The sequence below is a fragment of the Cetorhinus maximus genome, chromosome 10 (assembly GCF_964194155.1).
Source record: "Cetorhinus maximus chromosome 10, sCetMax3.hap1.1, whole genome shotgun sequence".
Classification (NCBI taxonomy): Eukaryota; Metazoa; Chordata; class Chondrichthyes; order Lamniformes; family Cetorhinidae; genus Cetorhinus; species Cetorhinus maximus.
The window spans coordinates 7960089-7975893 of NC_135888.1; the positions used below are offsets into that span (position 1 = coordinate 7960089).

The window sequence follows — 15805 nt, forward strand, 5'->3', positions numbered from 1 at the left end:
CTTACAAAATTCTTACAGGGCATGACAGGGTAGATGTAGATAGGATATTTCCCCTGGCTGGTGCGTCTAGAACCAGAGGGGACAGTCTCAGAATAAGAGATAGGCCATTTAAGACTAAGATGAGGAGGAATTTCTTCACTCAGAGGGTGGTGAGTCTTTGGAATTCCTCACCCCAGAAGGCTGTGGAAGCTCAATCGTTGAGCATGTTCAAGACAGAAATCGATAGATCTCTGGACACTAATGGCATCAAGAGATATGGAGGTAGCATGGGAAAGTGGCATTGAAGTAGATGATCAGCCATGATCTGATTGAATGGCGATCAGGCTCGATGGGCCGAATGGCCTAGTCCTATTGCTATGTTCCGACATCAATGTGAAAATGTATTGTGGCTTGCCTAGCACATGTGTCTCCCTTATGATTTATTGGGGGGACATGTGTTAATGCTAATGTTGTGCCAACACTTTCACCTATGCCCTATGTCCAAAAGTCACAACCAATTCTACAGGTGCAGACTTTTGAGATTGCAGTCGAGAGCCAGCCTAGACAGAATTCAGCTTTACTTTTAACACTTATGTGCTGGAGTGTAATGTGTGAATGTCACTCTGCCACAATCTAGAAAACAGAAATGAGAAAATGGCTAAACAAGGACTGAATCAACAGCAGATCCATATTGCATGTGGAGATTTGTTATCAATTTCCTGTTATTTGAGACCAAAGATTGAAAATGCTCTTTTAACAAAAAAATTGAAGAATGCCTGTTCATTTCCATAATTAATAAACAAAATCATGGGCACATAGTTTTGAAGCACACAATTTTTGAGATGTAATTTTGTTAGCAAGTTGTTAATTATGGAAAAAACAAATATTTTCAGAGGAATTGCAATCCTCCTTTAGGTTATGTATGAAAATGCAGTTGTTAGGAATTGGCCCCGGTAGCCTGAATTTTCCTGCCTTTACCATGCGACTTTCAGTGGGCATTCCGTAAATGGGGCAGGGATCCACTATGTAAAATCCTTGCCCAATTTTACACCTGCCCAATTTTTCATCAACATTTCAAGCCAGCATTGAAAGTGAGGTGGAAATGATGTGTTGACATCATTCTGACAATTTTAACCTAACCTGCTGGTCAAGAAACTGATGGGATTAGGTGCAACACTGTTTGCACATCCCAACCAATTTTACTCTCCATTCAGTTTACTGATGGTATTCCATCTGATCCCATGGGTTTCCTGCTCAATGAATTAGGTTAAAGTTACCCCTATGGGCCTATCTCCTATCATTATTTTCTCATTAATGCTGAACTTGCATCATGTTTGTTCAAATGGATGTCTACCATTGTTAGAATTTGATTTAAAGAGCCAAGCAGTTATGAAAGAATTCAAAAAAATATTTATTTCTCAGTGGATTTTGATTTTTTTTCCTTTTTCAATAAACTGCTGATTACCCAACTTCCCCTCCTAGCCCCTATGTTTGCTGATATTGTAATTGGTTCTCTCTCTTCAGGTGTTGCCCATTTCTCCCTTAAATCTGCCTTCATCACCCCTCTCCTCAAAATTTCAACCCTTGCTCCTACAATCCTCGCAAACTACAATCCTATGTCCAACCTCCCTTTCCTGTCCAAAGTGCATGAATGTGTTGTTGCCTCCCAAATCCATTTCCATCTTTCCCGGAACTTCCACGGTTGAATCCCTCCAATCAGCATTCCATCCCGCCACTGTAACAAAACAGCTGTCTTCAAAGTCACATATTACATCCAATGTGATTGTGACAAAGGTAAACTTTTCTTCCTGGTTGTTCTCAACTTGTTTGCAGCCTTTGACATGGCTAACCACAACATCCTCCTCCAGTGCCTCTCCACTGTCATCCAGCTGAGTGGAACTGTTCTCACCTGGTGCTGTTCTTATCTATTTAATTGTAGCCAGAGAATTATTGCAATGGCTTCTCTTTCTGCTCCTGCACCTTTACATCTGGCATCCTACAAGGATGATCAACACATTCTGGGCTGGTCTCCCACATTCTACCCACTAATGCAGATAGAGGATGAATGATCTCATGCAGCCAGGATAAGGCAACCATCTCATCACTCTAATCTCACACACTCAAGCCCATCACACATTTACTGGCATCTCACTCACTGCCAACTCAAGGAACATCACCACCCATTCTCACACACATACTCTCACATGTCCATCTGTCCTCATCTTCTCTGGAGACTGCTTCCTCAGCCCTTGCCATCTTGAGGCCACTTACACAGATCAACATGTGCCCCCACACACACCCTGAGGTACCCTCCTTCCCTAGTACAGTATGCGTCCTGTAGCCTTTTCCCTTGCCTGAGGCCTTCTCCCCCTTCTCCAAGGAAGCTCTAGCCCTGCAGCCATTGAAAAGCCTTATGGCTGGTCTGGTAGGTAGGGACCTGCCTGTGTACCCCTCTAAAAGTGGTGGTGCTGTCTGTGAAGCCTGGTGCTGATAACTGTGAGTGCTGACTGAAGCAAAGCAGGCAAATAAGCCTTGAAGTCCTGAACGAAGTATGGCTCGCCAGATGCACGTTGCTTATGTGCTGTTGTGAAACATATTGGCGTGTTTTCCCACTGATGTGGGTGGAAGATCCAGCGGTGGGGAGACAATTCTGGCGGCAGGCCTAATAATGATATGCTGATGTATTACAATGAGGTTTCCGACGTCCGATGGTGGAGAACATGGCCCGCCTGAAACCTCTACATCTCTTCACTTCTCTCTCCTCATTTACTGCACTCCTTAAAGTTAGTTCTCTGTCCAAGCTTTACTCACCTGTCCAAATAGCTTCTTCTCTGGCTTGGTGTTGATTTTTATCTTATTACGCTCCTGAGTGCGGGCTGAGTGGACGATCACGAACTAGTTTCACGTTGTCATGAAACCGATCGCACCATATTGTCCGCTCACGCCACTGAACACGCCTGACGCCGGCAGGCACAGAAAATCCCGGCCATGATGTCAGGTTCCACATGTTCACTGAAGACACCCAGCTCTATATCACCACCTCCGCTTTCAGCCCTCTGTTGTAAGACTGCTTGTTTGATATACAGTCCCGGATAATCTATAGTTTCCTCCAATTAAACATTGAGAAGACCCAAAGTATTGTCTTTGCCCTCTGCCTCAAACTCCATTCCCTCACCACTGATTCCATGCTGTTCCTGACCTGTTCCTTGTTCTCAGGATGAATCAGACTTTTCCAACCTCAGCAACCTGTTTGATTTTGAGCTGAGTTTCCAACCCAATACCAGCCAAAATCTAATTGAATCAGGAACAGTCTCAAAGGGTTAATGACCTGCTCCCGTTCTTATGTTCCTATATCCTTTCCATTGCAAAAACCACTTCCATCATAGCACCTGTCTCTGCCCCCACTTCATTTCATCTGTTGAAATCCAGTTAATATCTTTGTTGCCTTCAGATCCAACTATTGCAATGCTCTCCTGACCAACCTTCCTTAATCTATGCTCCATAAATTTAAGTTTATCTAGAACTGCCTGTATGCTAATCCAAAGACCCAGTCACACATCACCCCTGTGTTCACTGATCTTCAATGGCTCCTGGTTCACCAATGCCTGAATTTTAAAATTCTCATCATTGTGTTTAAATAACTCCATGGTCTCGCACCTCTCTATCTGTTAACCTTATACAGCCCTATAATCCTGCAAGAACTCTCTGTTCCACCAACTTCTGACTCTTGTCTATCCCCCACTTCCTTTGCCCCAGCACTGGCAGCTTTGTCTTCAGTTGTCTAGGCTGTAAACTGTAGCATTCCCTCCTGAAACCTCTACATCTCTTCACTTCTCTCTCCTCATTTACTGCACTCCTTAAAGTTAGTTCTCTGTCCAAGCTTTAGTCACCTGCCCAATTAGCTTCTTCTCTGGCTAGGTGTTGATTTTTATCTTATTACGCTCCTATGAGGTGCTGTGGGATTTTTTTTACAATAAAGCATTTTATAAATGCAAGTTGTCCTGTGAATCCTGTTGGAAACAAGGTTCGAGAGATCTGAAACATGAGACTGTTCAGCCGACTCTCCAATCAGCAAGATCTTCCTTGTTATCTTCCACCCCTGCTCCTCCTGCCCATTTATGCTTTGTGTGTCACCCTTTACACACTGCTCTGACTTGTTGCCTGATATCTGTCAGGGCTGAAGCTTGGCAGAGTGAGAGTGAAGACTTATTTTTGGCCCCATTACTGCTGTAACCAGCTCACCATAATGCAGGAGTGTGAGAAGCACTCCAGTTACTCAGTGCACATTGCATTTGAGAGCAGTAAGTGAGGGTTTCAGAATAACGTTTAACTGTTTCTTGCGTGCTCCTGATCTTCTGATAGGATTTGTCTTAATGATATATTTTTGGATTATTTTGCCCTCAATTGTTGTTGGCTCTGTCCTGCTGGGTGCTATTTCCTTAAACTGCCACACACCTCCAAACAAGGAATTGTTCCTTCAATATGCCAGCAATTCTTTGCAAGCTGCTGAAATGGCACCCCTGCAACCTTGGCACTCTTCCAGCGTGCTGATCCTTTTCTGGGGAGGCTGGAACTGCATTTCTTGGCCCCATTGTTTCTGAAGGAATATTTTTTCCAAAAATAAATTTAAAATGCTCTAATATAATGTCACCAAACTTGATATTCAATTTTATGTCCTTAGTTTCTTCTGAAAATTCAGCTTGAAGTGGAAGATAGGCCAGTGTGTTTAAAAAGTGAGGAAAGTTGTTGACAAGTTGAGAGTGAGGAATATTCTTAGAAGACTATCATTCCTGATCCACTGATTTTCAATACTTTCTTCTTTTTGAATTAGTTTTTGTAATTTTGGAGTGAAGTAAATAGCTGTGGAAATTGTGCAGTGATTTTAAAATGTTAATCCTGATGAACATGTTTCATTGCAATTTGTTCCTTCAAGCTTTGCAGATCTTAGTAAATGCGAACAATTTGGATGTTGAACATTTTGAAACACAGCTCTATTACCTCACAAATATGTGAGAAAGAAGTTAGTAATTGTCACATAGGGCAGAATTTTTCCCTCGTCGGGCACGTGCCCGCCTGCAGGATGAAAAGTTCTGCCCATGTACTCGAACTGAATATGTGACAACAGAAATGGTGAAGTTTCAGACATCAATTAGCCAGGTGGCCTGATTACACAAAAGTTGACAGCAATCTAAACAATTCACAAACTAATTAAAGTTTACATTTCTTAAGTGTACTTTAATGGCGTGTTTTTTTTTTAGATTATTTATACAATTGAGATGAATTCTTATGTTTATATTACTTCTGCAGTGAAGTCGATTTCAGGTTGATATTTTAGGGTGCATGCCTTGAAATTCCATTGTGGTGCCAGAATGGGTTTAAAAAGTTCCCTGGAGAGTTCTTGAATCCCTGGGGCACTTCATAAACCTATCTGGAGTTAATTTAAATGTTCACTTGCATCCGCACTCTCTGAACATTTAAATTTTAACTCCTTGGAGAGGAGCTTGGTGCAGGCGTGTAACCAAGCATGCACCAAATTCTCTCCCGGGCAGGAGAATTGGAGTTCCAGCCAGGCAGTGTAAATAGGCACTGATATTAAAGCCAATAGTCTGAGACCAGGAGTTACAGCGTAAATGCAGCATTAAACACTAAAACTGCAATCTCTAAAGCTAGCTTTGCACAGTGCATAATGACTATGTTACAGTAAAAAACACAGCACCATTACTACATTGCAGACTAATCATTCCGTTACAGAATCTAAACACTAAAATGTATTTATTATAAATATATTATCTCCTGATTATTTCTTGTATTTTTATACCTGAGCACTTATGTCCAGTTTAAGTATTTTTTTCAGCAAATTATTTCCTGTGTACAAGAACTTTGGGTTATTTTTTGGAAAACATGCAGCATTAGTGTTTTCACTGTTTATTTTAAAATAATATATTAAAATAATTTTCTTTGAATAAAAGAGGGAAAGAAGAAATGAAAAATCACCCACTCATTTCAACTAGAATCTCAAAAATAATAATGACCATATAGACTGCCCATGAGAAGTGCAAAGTGTCTGAGTTGACCAGCAAAAGGAACTTTCTACTTGAGGGTGCATGTTCCAGTTCAGATGTGACCAATATTTCAAAAATAGAATCATAAAAAAATAAGTTATATACTGCCAAAGAGACAGTTTTAAATATTACTAGTTTATCTGAAGTTTCTTGAATTTATGAAGCTTCATCTAGTGGTTTACAGGCAGGACTACATGCCATGGAATGCTGATGCCCAAGAAATGTGTGTGTGTGTGACGTACAAAACAAATTAAACATATTATGTTGAGAGCAGTAGGTGCCAAAAATGGATCTGAATACTAGTGAACTTCTCTAAATTGAAGAAAAGCCATCGAGTTAAAATTGAGTTAAAAATAATTTCCAAAACCCATGAACATCAAACACACAGTTTTAAACATAACTCATCAAAGATCAAAACATGTACTTATATAGCACTTTTCATGCATTCAGGACATGCCAAAGTCCTTAACACCCAACTAATTACTTTCAAAGCATAGTCTGTGATTTTTTTTTCAGGTAAATGTTATGCACAGCAAAGTCACCTAGGCAGAAATGAGTTAAATAACCAGTTAGTATGTTTTGGTGTTATTGGTTGAGGGATGTTATTGAGGATAGCAGGAGAACTCCCTTGCACTTCGGAAAAACATTTGGTGGGAATTTTCATTCATTTGAACAGGAAGATAGTATCATTTGACAAAGCAGCACTCTTAGTACTGCACGGAAGAATCCGCCAAGATTATGAAGTCCTGGAGTGGAAATTAAGCCCACAATCTTCCAGCTCCAAAGCGAGAGTACTACCAGTAAACCAAGCTGACACCCTAAAACAGACATGAACCTCTTTCTCACTTGTAGTATAATACAGTTCACACGTATTTCCTCTACCAGAATGGAAGCACAGAGGAAGAGTAAGCAGTTATTTTGCAGGAGAAGGCAAGCCTCTGAACCCGATTAATTTGAAGAACAGTTTCTTTTTCCAAATGATGAGAAATATTTAATGCTTAGTCCAGGGTTCCCCAGATCTGAATTTAGATACTTCCTCACAAGCATCATTGAAAGCTCAAATCGGGCTCCATGCTGGCTTTTGGTAGATGATTAAAATTGATGGGTGAGCATGCCACTCAGCCAAGGATTAAAAAAAGCCCCAAACCTCTGCCAATGAGATTGTAGAATAACATACAGCTACGGTTAATAAAACTCTTCCAGTAGAATATAAGTGTGACGGATTATTATATTTTGTGTATCAGTATTCAGCCGAACAGAAGCATGTAGCTCATAAGGTGGCTGGCATTCCATGGTCCCACCTGTTTTCTGTTTGTTGATCATGCACTTTGTTCCCCTCAAACTTTACTCTTCCTATGTCTCAGTCAGCGATGGTTTTATAATTAAGGATGATAGTTTAATTTTAACCTTGCTTGATGACTCTGAATAATTGGCTGAATATAATAGTAAAAAAGTTCAGCTCTAATATTTCAACATTTTTCTTCTCATTCTCAACATATTTGGACTGAATTTCAGTGATTGCTAAGGCTTTGTTGCAAGAAGAGAAGGAAAAGAGGGTAGCATTTTTTAAATATATATGAAATGGAGAAGAACCAAATCTTGTGTTTTTGCATTTGCATCATTCAGTTTACAGTTTAATATATTGATTTTAAATGAATAGTCTTCTTCATCTCCTGTGTGTTCACATTCAATCAAAATTCAGACCTTGTGACACGACTAGTTTTATTTGTTGTCACCATGGGGAGGATTTTCCCCTTGTAGGGTAGGTGCGGTTCACCCGCCCAGTAATGGCCGCAAGACCTACTGCTGCCCGCGATCGGGCTCCGACAGCGATTTCACGCTGGCTGGCCAGTTAATAGCCAGCCAGTGTGAAAGGCGCGCTAAGAGCCTCAGCATTGCTGGGGTGGTGGCGGGAAGAGCGCAAGCGCTGAAGTGTGTGCATGCTTGGGGGAGCGCGCACTGACAGCTCCCTGAGGGCACAGAGCTGCCTCAGGGAGCTGACGGATTCTAAATGCAAAAATAAACTTTTTACAGTTTTACAGTCATGAAAAGGGACATGTAAAAAAGGATGTTACAAAATTTTAATTTTATTTTTTAGTAAACGTTGGAAACCTCATTCTTCCCGTGGAAGAGGTTTTGTTAAAAATACAAAGGTCGCCTGGCCTATTCGCTCGCCCACCAACCCAACGGTTGAGTGGGCAGTGAAAAATGCAGCTTAATTAATTACTTAAGGGCCTTAATAGGCCTCTTAATTGTCAGCGGGCACGCTGCTGCTTCGTGCGTGCCTGCCGACCAAGAGATCACAATGACATATCAGGGCACTCACCCAACATCATCGCGCACTATTTCACTCCTGTTTAGGTTGGGCCCATGCCCGTCAGCGGGACAAAAAATTCTGCCCCATGTTTCCCATGAACTGAAGTTGTGGTGGTGAGTTTACAGGCCAGACTGTGTTGTCCTCTTCTAAGAGGTTTATACTGTTTACCAAACACAGCCGTAATGTTATACGCACCATTACAAACACCTGCTTTTGAAAGCCTTTGCCACACGGCAGATCAAGATCTCTGCTGGTTTGTTATTTATACAGATTCTGTTAATGCAGCACACCTTGCACCTGTAGACAGCTAGAGACTGAAACAAACTGGAGTAATTTCACTGGCAGCCAGGTCATCAGCAGGTGTGGTAAATTATTATAATTAAAAACAGTTGGAAGACGTCTTTAGAGAATTTGGATAACTTTATACAAGTTAAATTGAGCAGATGTGCATTTTTAAAATGATTTATTCAAAGGGGAGAGAGCATAAACAAGGCAATAAAAGTGGTCGCCCAATAGAGAGATGAATGTTACCCCAGGGAGATTCTATTTGCTGTGCTGGAATGAGAATTCGTCGTAACACTGCAGAGAAACCAAAGGGGCAGTGCACTGTGGGAATGATGCAGTGTTCCATACTGTTGCACAAAGCAGAGGCACCCTCCATCCAGTCTCTCCAGAGGCATAGAAAAAAGCAATTCTGAAGGGCACAAGAACAAGTGTCTCCACAGGCACATTTCCTCTTAGGTCACAGTCAAGTCAAGAGGCCCACAGAAAAGCTATTGATATGGGTATATTTTTAACAAGATGTAGGTCCTAGATTGAAAGCCTCTGCTTACACTTCCCAAAGGTATGCTGCTTGCAAAATTTAAAGAGGTGTCAATTATATGGTTATCTTTGAGTATCTGATTATGAGTTTTCAGTTACTTCAGACACGGGCCCAGATGCAGTTTAATGTTTCTTTTCTGCGCCATTATGTTTTTGAGGTATTGGTCATTGGCTGTTCCTTTACTAGTTGGTTCGTGTTATTTTTATATCAGTGGATTTCAGCTTTTTAGCTAAAAAAGTAAGTTTAAAAATTGTTGAAAATACTTTCAAAATGAGTGTTGATTCTGTGTTGTATTAAAACAGAAATAGGAATTTATTCAAAATGAACTTGTTTCGGGGTTTATTTATTTGTTTCTTTGAAAAAATGAGTATGAAGAACGAGTCAGATTAAAAATTGGCAAATACAGTTGCTTATTGTCAAATTAGAAAAAAACAAAATCTATCTTTCATCTTTTCAGACGAAAACGACGCAATTTCAGCAAACAAGCAACAGAAGTCTTGAATGAGTACTTTTACTCGCACCTCAGCAATCCCTATCCTAGTGAAGAAGCCAAAGAAGAGCTGGCAAAGAAGTGCAGCATCACAGTATCACAGGTGAGCTGGGACATCTTGCAAATTCTGAATTTAGTCCAAAGGAAAATACCAGCTCTTAAGTTAAATATTGGAGGATAGACAGGAATAAACTGGTTTAGAAACCTTGGTGTGGGTTAGGTGTACTGGCGGATGTTTTCTGTTGGAGGAAATCTGTTCACAGTCTATAAAATTGATGGTTGAGTTGCTCTTTGTTTAATCTAGTTCATTCTCTGACTTGGTATCACTGTTGACTACATGAAAAAATAGGCAGCAATTAACAAAAAATGTAAACTCACAGAAGATATTGAATAATAATTGACTGAAAATATTTGTTTAATGTAAAAGTAATTAGACAAAATACTTGCAAATTACTGAGATTAATTGAATATTACATCAAAAACTAAATATTTATGAAGTACAAAGAATCATGAAGTTATGCGATGAATCGGCCGTTCCCAAAGCTCCTAAATTAAATTTTCACCATGTGTTCCTGTGTAAAGCAGCATACGATTCAATTTTTATCGAGTTGTGTTTTTTAGTTGTGGGATTCATGCAGCAGGTCTATGCTGCATATCAAGAATTTTCTGCCTTTATACAAGATAAGAGCTAAAGTTTATAAAAAATATATGTTTATGCCTATATACATAATTGTTCAGCTACTTGGGCTGAGATTTCTTTCTGTAGGCCAACAATCCCTGCACCTAATGTGCCTACTTGTCCCGTGCTGTTAGAAGGAATCGTAGAATCTCACAATATAGATGGAGATCACTTAACCTATCACGTCTGTGCTGGCTCTTTGAAAGAGCTGTCCAAATGCACAGGCTTTTTCCTAAAAGAGCTCATCTCACCGGTGACTTGTGGAACTAGTTGTCATCTTTAGCTCTGTGTCATGATGTATCTGCGCAGTAATACACGCTGATATTTACTGTTTGGTCCCAGCTTTTCACATCATACAACAGTGCCAGTTCTGCCATATTTTATACTTTACAGCAATAGTGTTAGTCTTACTGGGCAGGATTTTGAACCCCCGCCGGGTCCAGGAACAGGGTTGGGCAGTTTAAAAATAGCACCGCCCGCTTGTATACCAGTTCCCTGCCTCCAACCCTCCTCCTGGCCATTTTTGCAGAGGCAGGATGTGGGGCAGCAGGGCTACCCTCCCGCACATGGCTGGTAGCCTTGTGGCTAATTAAGGGCCACTGAAAGTCAATTAAAGGGGGCTAACTGGGTTTTTCCAGCAGCGCTCCAGGTAGGCCTAGATAGACCCTCCCTATTTGTTCATGTGCTGCAACACAAGGCACCCTGTAGAAGGGTTCACCTTATTCTTCCTCTCTTCTGCCCCAGTAGCTGTCTAGCTGCAAAAGCCATTTTGTAATTTCAGTTTAAAGAAGTTGAAGGGATGGCCCCTCCATCTTAAAGTACCCTCTCCCTTAGTTGCCTTCCATTGCAGGCTACTGCTCCTTTCAAGCTGGAAGGCTTCTGATTGGTCTTTCAGCTTCAAAAACCCACCCAACATCCTTGATTGGATGGTACGCCTGCCATCTGGTCATTAAGTGGCCTCTCCAGGGAAAATCACTGTTTCCCACACAGTGGACAGAATTTAATGTAGGCGATGGGTGTCTCACCTGCCGGCTGGAGAGCTGGTGAGAGACCCGCGTAGTCTCTTTTCAGGAAGGCCCACTGCATCAAGTGCCAAACAGGCACTTAATTGGGCAGTGGCGGGTCTTCCCCAGGATCAAAGCCCCCTTGGGCGGAAGTTTCCCGGTCCGAGCTTCCGTCAATCAGAGGAGACCGGGGAGGCATTGACTGCTGCTGGTAACGCACCCTCCCAAGGCACAGGATTGCTGAGGGATCCAGGCCACAGGTGAGTGATGGCGGGATGGGGATTGTGGGATGAGGGTCGCAGGGGAGGGGTGGGGTTAGGGCTGAGCAACAGGGATGGCCTTCAGTGGGCCCAACACTTCCCGATACCGGGTCCCTCGATCTGACAATGAGTGCCTTTGAACGAGGGATCCACCCCCACTGGAAGGCCACAAGTGACCCCGATAGCTCTGTTTTTAGGGCTTCCCGCATGGTGAGTTCCCTGCCTTCGCTTGGCGAATACCACTTAATGGATGAGGGAAAATCCTGCGCACTACCTCTTAAGCCAGGAAGTGTAGCTTTAAACTCCATATTGTGGCTAGTGACTAACCATTAATTTATTTCTGTATTTTTATACCCCCAAAGTTCTTTCTTGTTACATGACACTTTGGTAAATTTATTTGGGGAGCATACTGGGTTGTAAGCTTAATACTTAATTTTTGTTCTGGGGATTTTCAAGATGGTGGTCAGTCAGCACATTGGCGAGTTCTTTGAGGCGGCTTGCTTGATTATAGCGAGCGTTCTAAATCCACTTTTCCTTGCATATCAGTCTCTATTAACAAAAAAAATTCTCTTTAAATTGCACACGCCAAAAATTAAACATAATAAGGTAAATCTGTAGTATAAATCAAATCTGTCAGGGGCATCTGTGAAACATGATTTGTGTTTCCACTTGTGAGACTGACCATAACTCACTTGTGACTTTGTCGCTCATGAGTTATCCAGTCAGCCTCACTTGTGGACATATAAATCATATTTTATGACTGGCCATGACACCTACTCTATTTATACCTATCAAGGTGCTAGCTAGGTGTCATGGGTATTGGGCTTGTTTCTAAAGTCAGAATGATAAAATGTGTTGGTTAGAGTGATACAAACAGTGATCCTGGACTACTCTGAGGCTTGTGTATCAATATTCCAGCTCATAATATATTTAAAGCGGTGTGGCTGAGGGTTAAATGGATTGTGCTTTAACTATTCATGGCTCCTGTTCTATTTTTGACATAATGATCAAGTTAACCTCTAGAGGAACTTTCAGAAGCATAATTAGAATCTGGCTTGAGGTTTGCTAATTAATTAATATTATTCCAATTGTTTCAACTAAGGTTTGAAGAAAGGTCATCGTAAAAGATATGCTGAAAAGATAATTTCTGCTGAGTGAATAACCTACTTCTTTTAAATTTTATTCATTAATCTTGATGATCTTTGCTTAATGGAAGTATATGTGAAATTGTGCCATGTATTTGGTTGGACCCTCCATCAGCTATTATTTGCAAAGAAGGTTTATAGAAGTGTGTTCAAACTACAGTATAAGTCTCTTAGTAGGTGTATGAATGGGCGACAAGGAAATTACTTACATAAGCTAAATGCTGTTGGCGAATGTTTTACTTTCAAAGCCCAAGTTCTCCCAATATTAATGTTCCTATTATGGGGTTGCCTATTAACTCTGCGCTGTCTTCACACACTTTCACATCTGTGGAATTGACTGTGCTGACAAGTGGAGGTAGTTTCAAAAGTATTTGGGCAAGAAATCAAATTCAATCAATAAACAACCAACAATAAAACTTAGTACTTCACCTGCATCAGGTAATTTATGGTGACGGAAAGAGCAAACTTGCTGTAACAGCAACTGCTGTAAAAATGGGTGAATGTCATTGTCTCTGGCTATAATGAAAATCGAGACATCCTCTACATCTGGTGCTATTGATTTCTGAAAAGGAAAAATTGATATAAAATGTTAACGAATACAAGTGCATGCAGTTTGGGTATTGTTATAAAAGTGGATGAGTTCTTAGATGACAAAGTAACAAATGTACTTTATGTCATGTTGAATTAACTGATCTTAGTTACTTGTTAATGAGTATATCTTCTTTGATTCCCTTAAGTGAAGGCTATGGTTTTGATTAAGGAATATTTAATTTATACTAAACAGATGACATACATAAATTTTTAAACAACAGCCTATATTTTCAAGCACTATCAATGCAGGATAACCGTTCAAAAAAACAATGGTGGAAGTGTGAGCTGTGTTATTCTTCAGACTTAAAAACAATCGGTTCTCAGTCTTAGAAGATTCACATTTGAAGAAGAAATGTTGTTATACTTACAAAACGTAAAACCAAAGCAGCAATGTAGCAAATGAAGTGGGAGCCTTTCTCTCAAGTGAGTGATCATTGTAAAGTCCCTGAGTACCATGTCACTCTAGTCTGCCAGCTATGCTTAGTGGCAGTTTACTTGATGGAGAGGCTTACAAAGGTAAGCTGCTAAGGTAAGAGAAACTACCATTTGGTCCTATTCACAGCCATCTTCTCTTTCAATAAAGGATTGCATTAATGGCTAGTGGATTTCATCAGCATAACATTCTCGAGGACAAAAAAAAAGAGAAAATCAGCCTAAATAGAGCAAATAAATTCACCGTTTTTATAGATTAGTAGATACTTGGATGTTCGATTTGATTTGGTGTTTGTCTCCTAATTTCTCTCCAATTTGGAAACATTGATTACACACACACGCACATAGGCACGCACACACACACTAACCCATAAACCCGGCACATATGCATTCCTCTCAACTTCTGCAATTCTGTTTGCTGCACACATACCCCTTCGCGCACTCGACTCATACCTACCTGTACCCAAATAATATGCACATACATATTCACTCTCCCATGCACTAAGCACACCAATTCACTCCTTCAGCATGCTATGCACACAAATATATCCCCTTTTACATATGTGCAGCTTCTCCTACACATATGCATCAAAGAGTTTCTCAGGTTTCAAAACCCAGCTGTATAATAGTCATGAGGTTCAAATAAACCAACAAACTGTGAAGATTAATGAAAAACCTGAGTGCAGACAGATCATTAGAGAACACCAATAAACATTAAAAAACAAAACACAGAACTCCCTCTGTGTTGCACACATTGTTTATGGCTCCCTCACTAATAGAGAAACCATAAAAGACCCTGTCGATAACATGCTGTGTGGATGGCTCCCAAGGACAGGATGGTAGTATTAGCTACTGCAATTAGAAATAGAAGCATAAAGCGAGAGAGAATTTCAGCAATACGCGTATTTTTTTTTTGTGTGGGGCAACACATGAAATTAAGCCAACATAATTAAATATCAAAATTGTATGAAACATGTGAAGTATCCAAATACTCCATGTCAGAATATGGAGGAACAAAAGCCATTAAAAATGCCACTATAATATTCCTTTTGAATGCTTTTTTAAAAAAAGCAAAGGGCCCTGGATACAGCTCCCAAAATGTATTTGTTTCTAAAATCATGTGCACCAATAAATGAGCTTTTGAATCTTAGCAGCCAACTGCAGCCATATCTAAAGAATTGCAAGCATTTCACTCAGTGTCCTTTGTTATGACCAAACCCCCTGTTCAATATTCTGAGTAAAAATAGAGACTGATGGCTCAAGTGCAGGGGAAAAGACCTGCATCAAGAGTTGCAGCAGACTACCATGTCTGCTGTGCTTTGGCTGTAGATAAACTGTCTCATCTGTTCCACAGACACTCTGCCTGTGAGGGAAAACACTTTATACAGAAGCAGATGAGTGTCCTGCAGGGCGTCAAGAATAGTGAATATTTATACTGCAGAAGGCACTGGCACTCCTGACAGAAGGCATTGGGAAATAATACAGCAATGTGCCACTACACAATGGTTACAGTATAATTTGTTAGCCTTTAATTTTACATTTTATGCAACAATTTACATGTTCTTTTTAATTCATTTCTTGCTGCTCAGTCAGGGTAATATAAAAGGTCTATTTTGCTTTTCCAATGTACTTTTCTGTAATTAGGTTCTGTTTAAAACATTATAAAACAATTGGGGACACAATTGCCTGGTTGTCAGTGATAGGTTATTTCTCAATACATTTCCTGGTGTGAATGTCTTCATGCACGGTCAGTTACTGTCAGCACAGGAGGTCTTTACAGGTACAAGAACAGATCTAATATACAATAAAACCACAACATTAACAATAAAAAAGTGACATGCATCAGGCAACAAAACCTAAACTGAAGGCAGATATGGGTAATAAGATCACTTGACCTTTGCTCTCATGATTTATGACATCAGCATTTACACTAGGTTATGGTAGCATAATGGTTATGTTACTGGATTAGTAATTCATGAGGCCTGGACTAATAGTGTGGAATGTGAGTCCAAATCCTATGAAC

At 40.5% G+C, this 15805-nt stretch overlaps 1 protein-coding gene across 7 annotated transcripts in view; it reads left to right on the forward strand.

The window, feature by feature from the left end:
• LOC144685431 (pre-B-cell leukemia transcription factor 3) overlaps nucleotides 1-15805 on the forward strand; it is a 222692-nt gene that overhangs the window by 186492 nt on the left and 20395 nt on the right. For all 7 annotated transcript variants that reach the window (XR_013577727.1, XM_078549918.1, XM_078549914.1 and 4 more), the window contains one exon: nucleotides 9639-9774. Coding sequence is in view for 6 of the 7 variants with exons in the window: in XM_078549918.1 (XP_078406044.1) it covers nucleotides 9639-9774 (136 nt within the window). In the remaining variant the exon portion in view is untranslated. The remainder of the gene's footprint in view (nucleotides 1-9638; nucleotides 9775-15805) is intronic.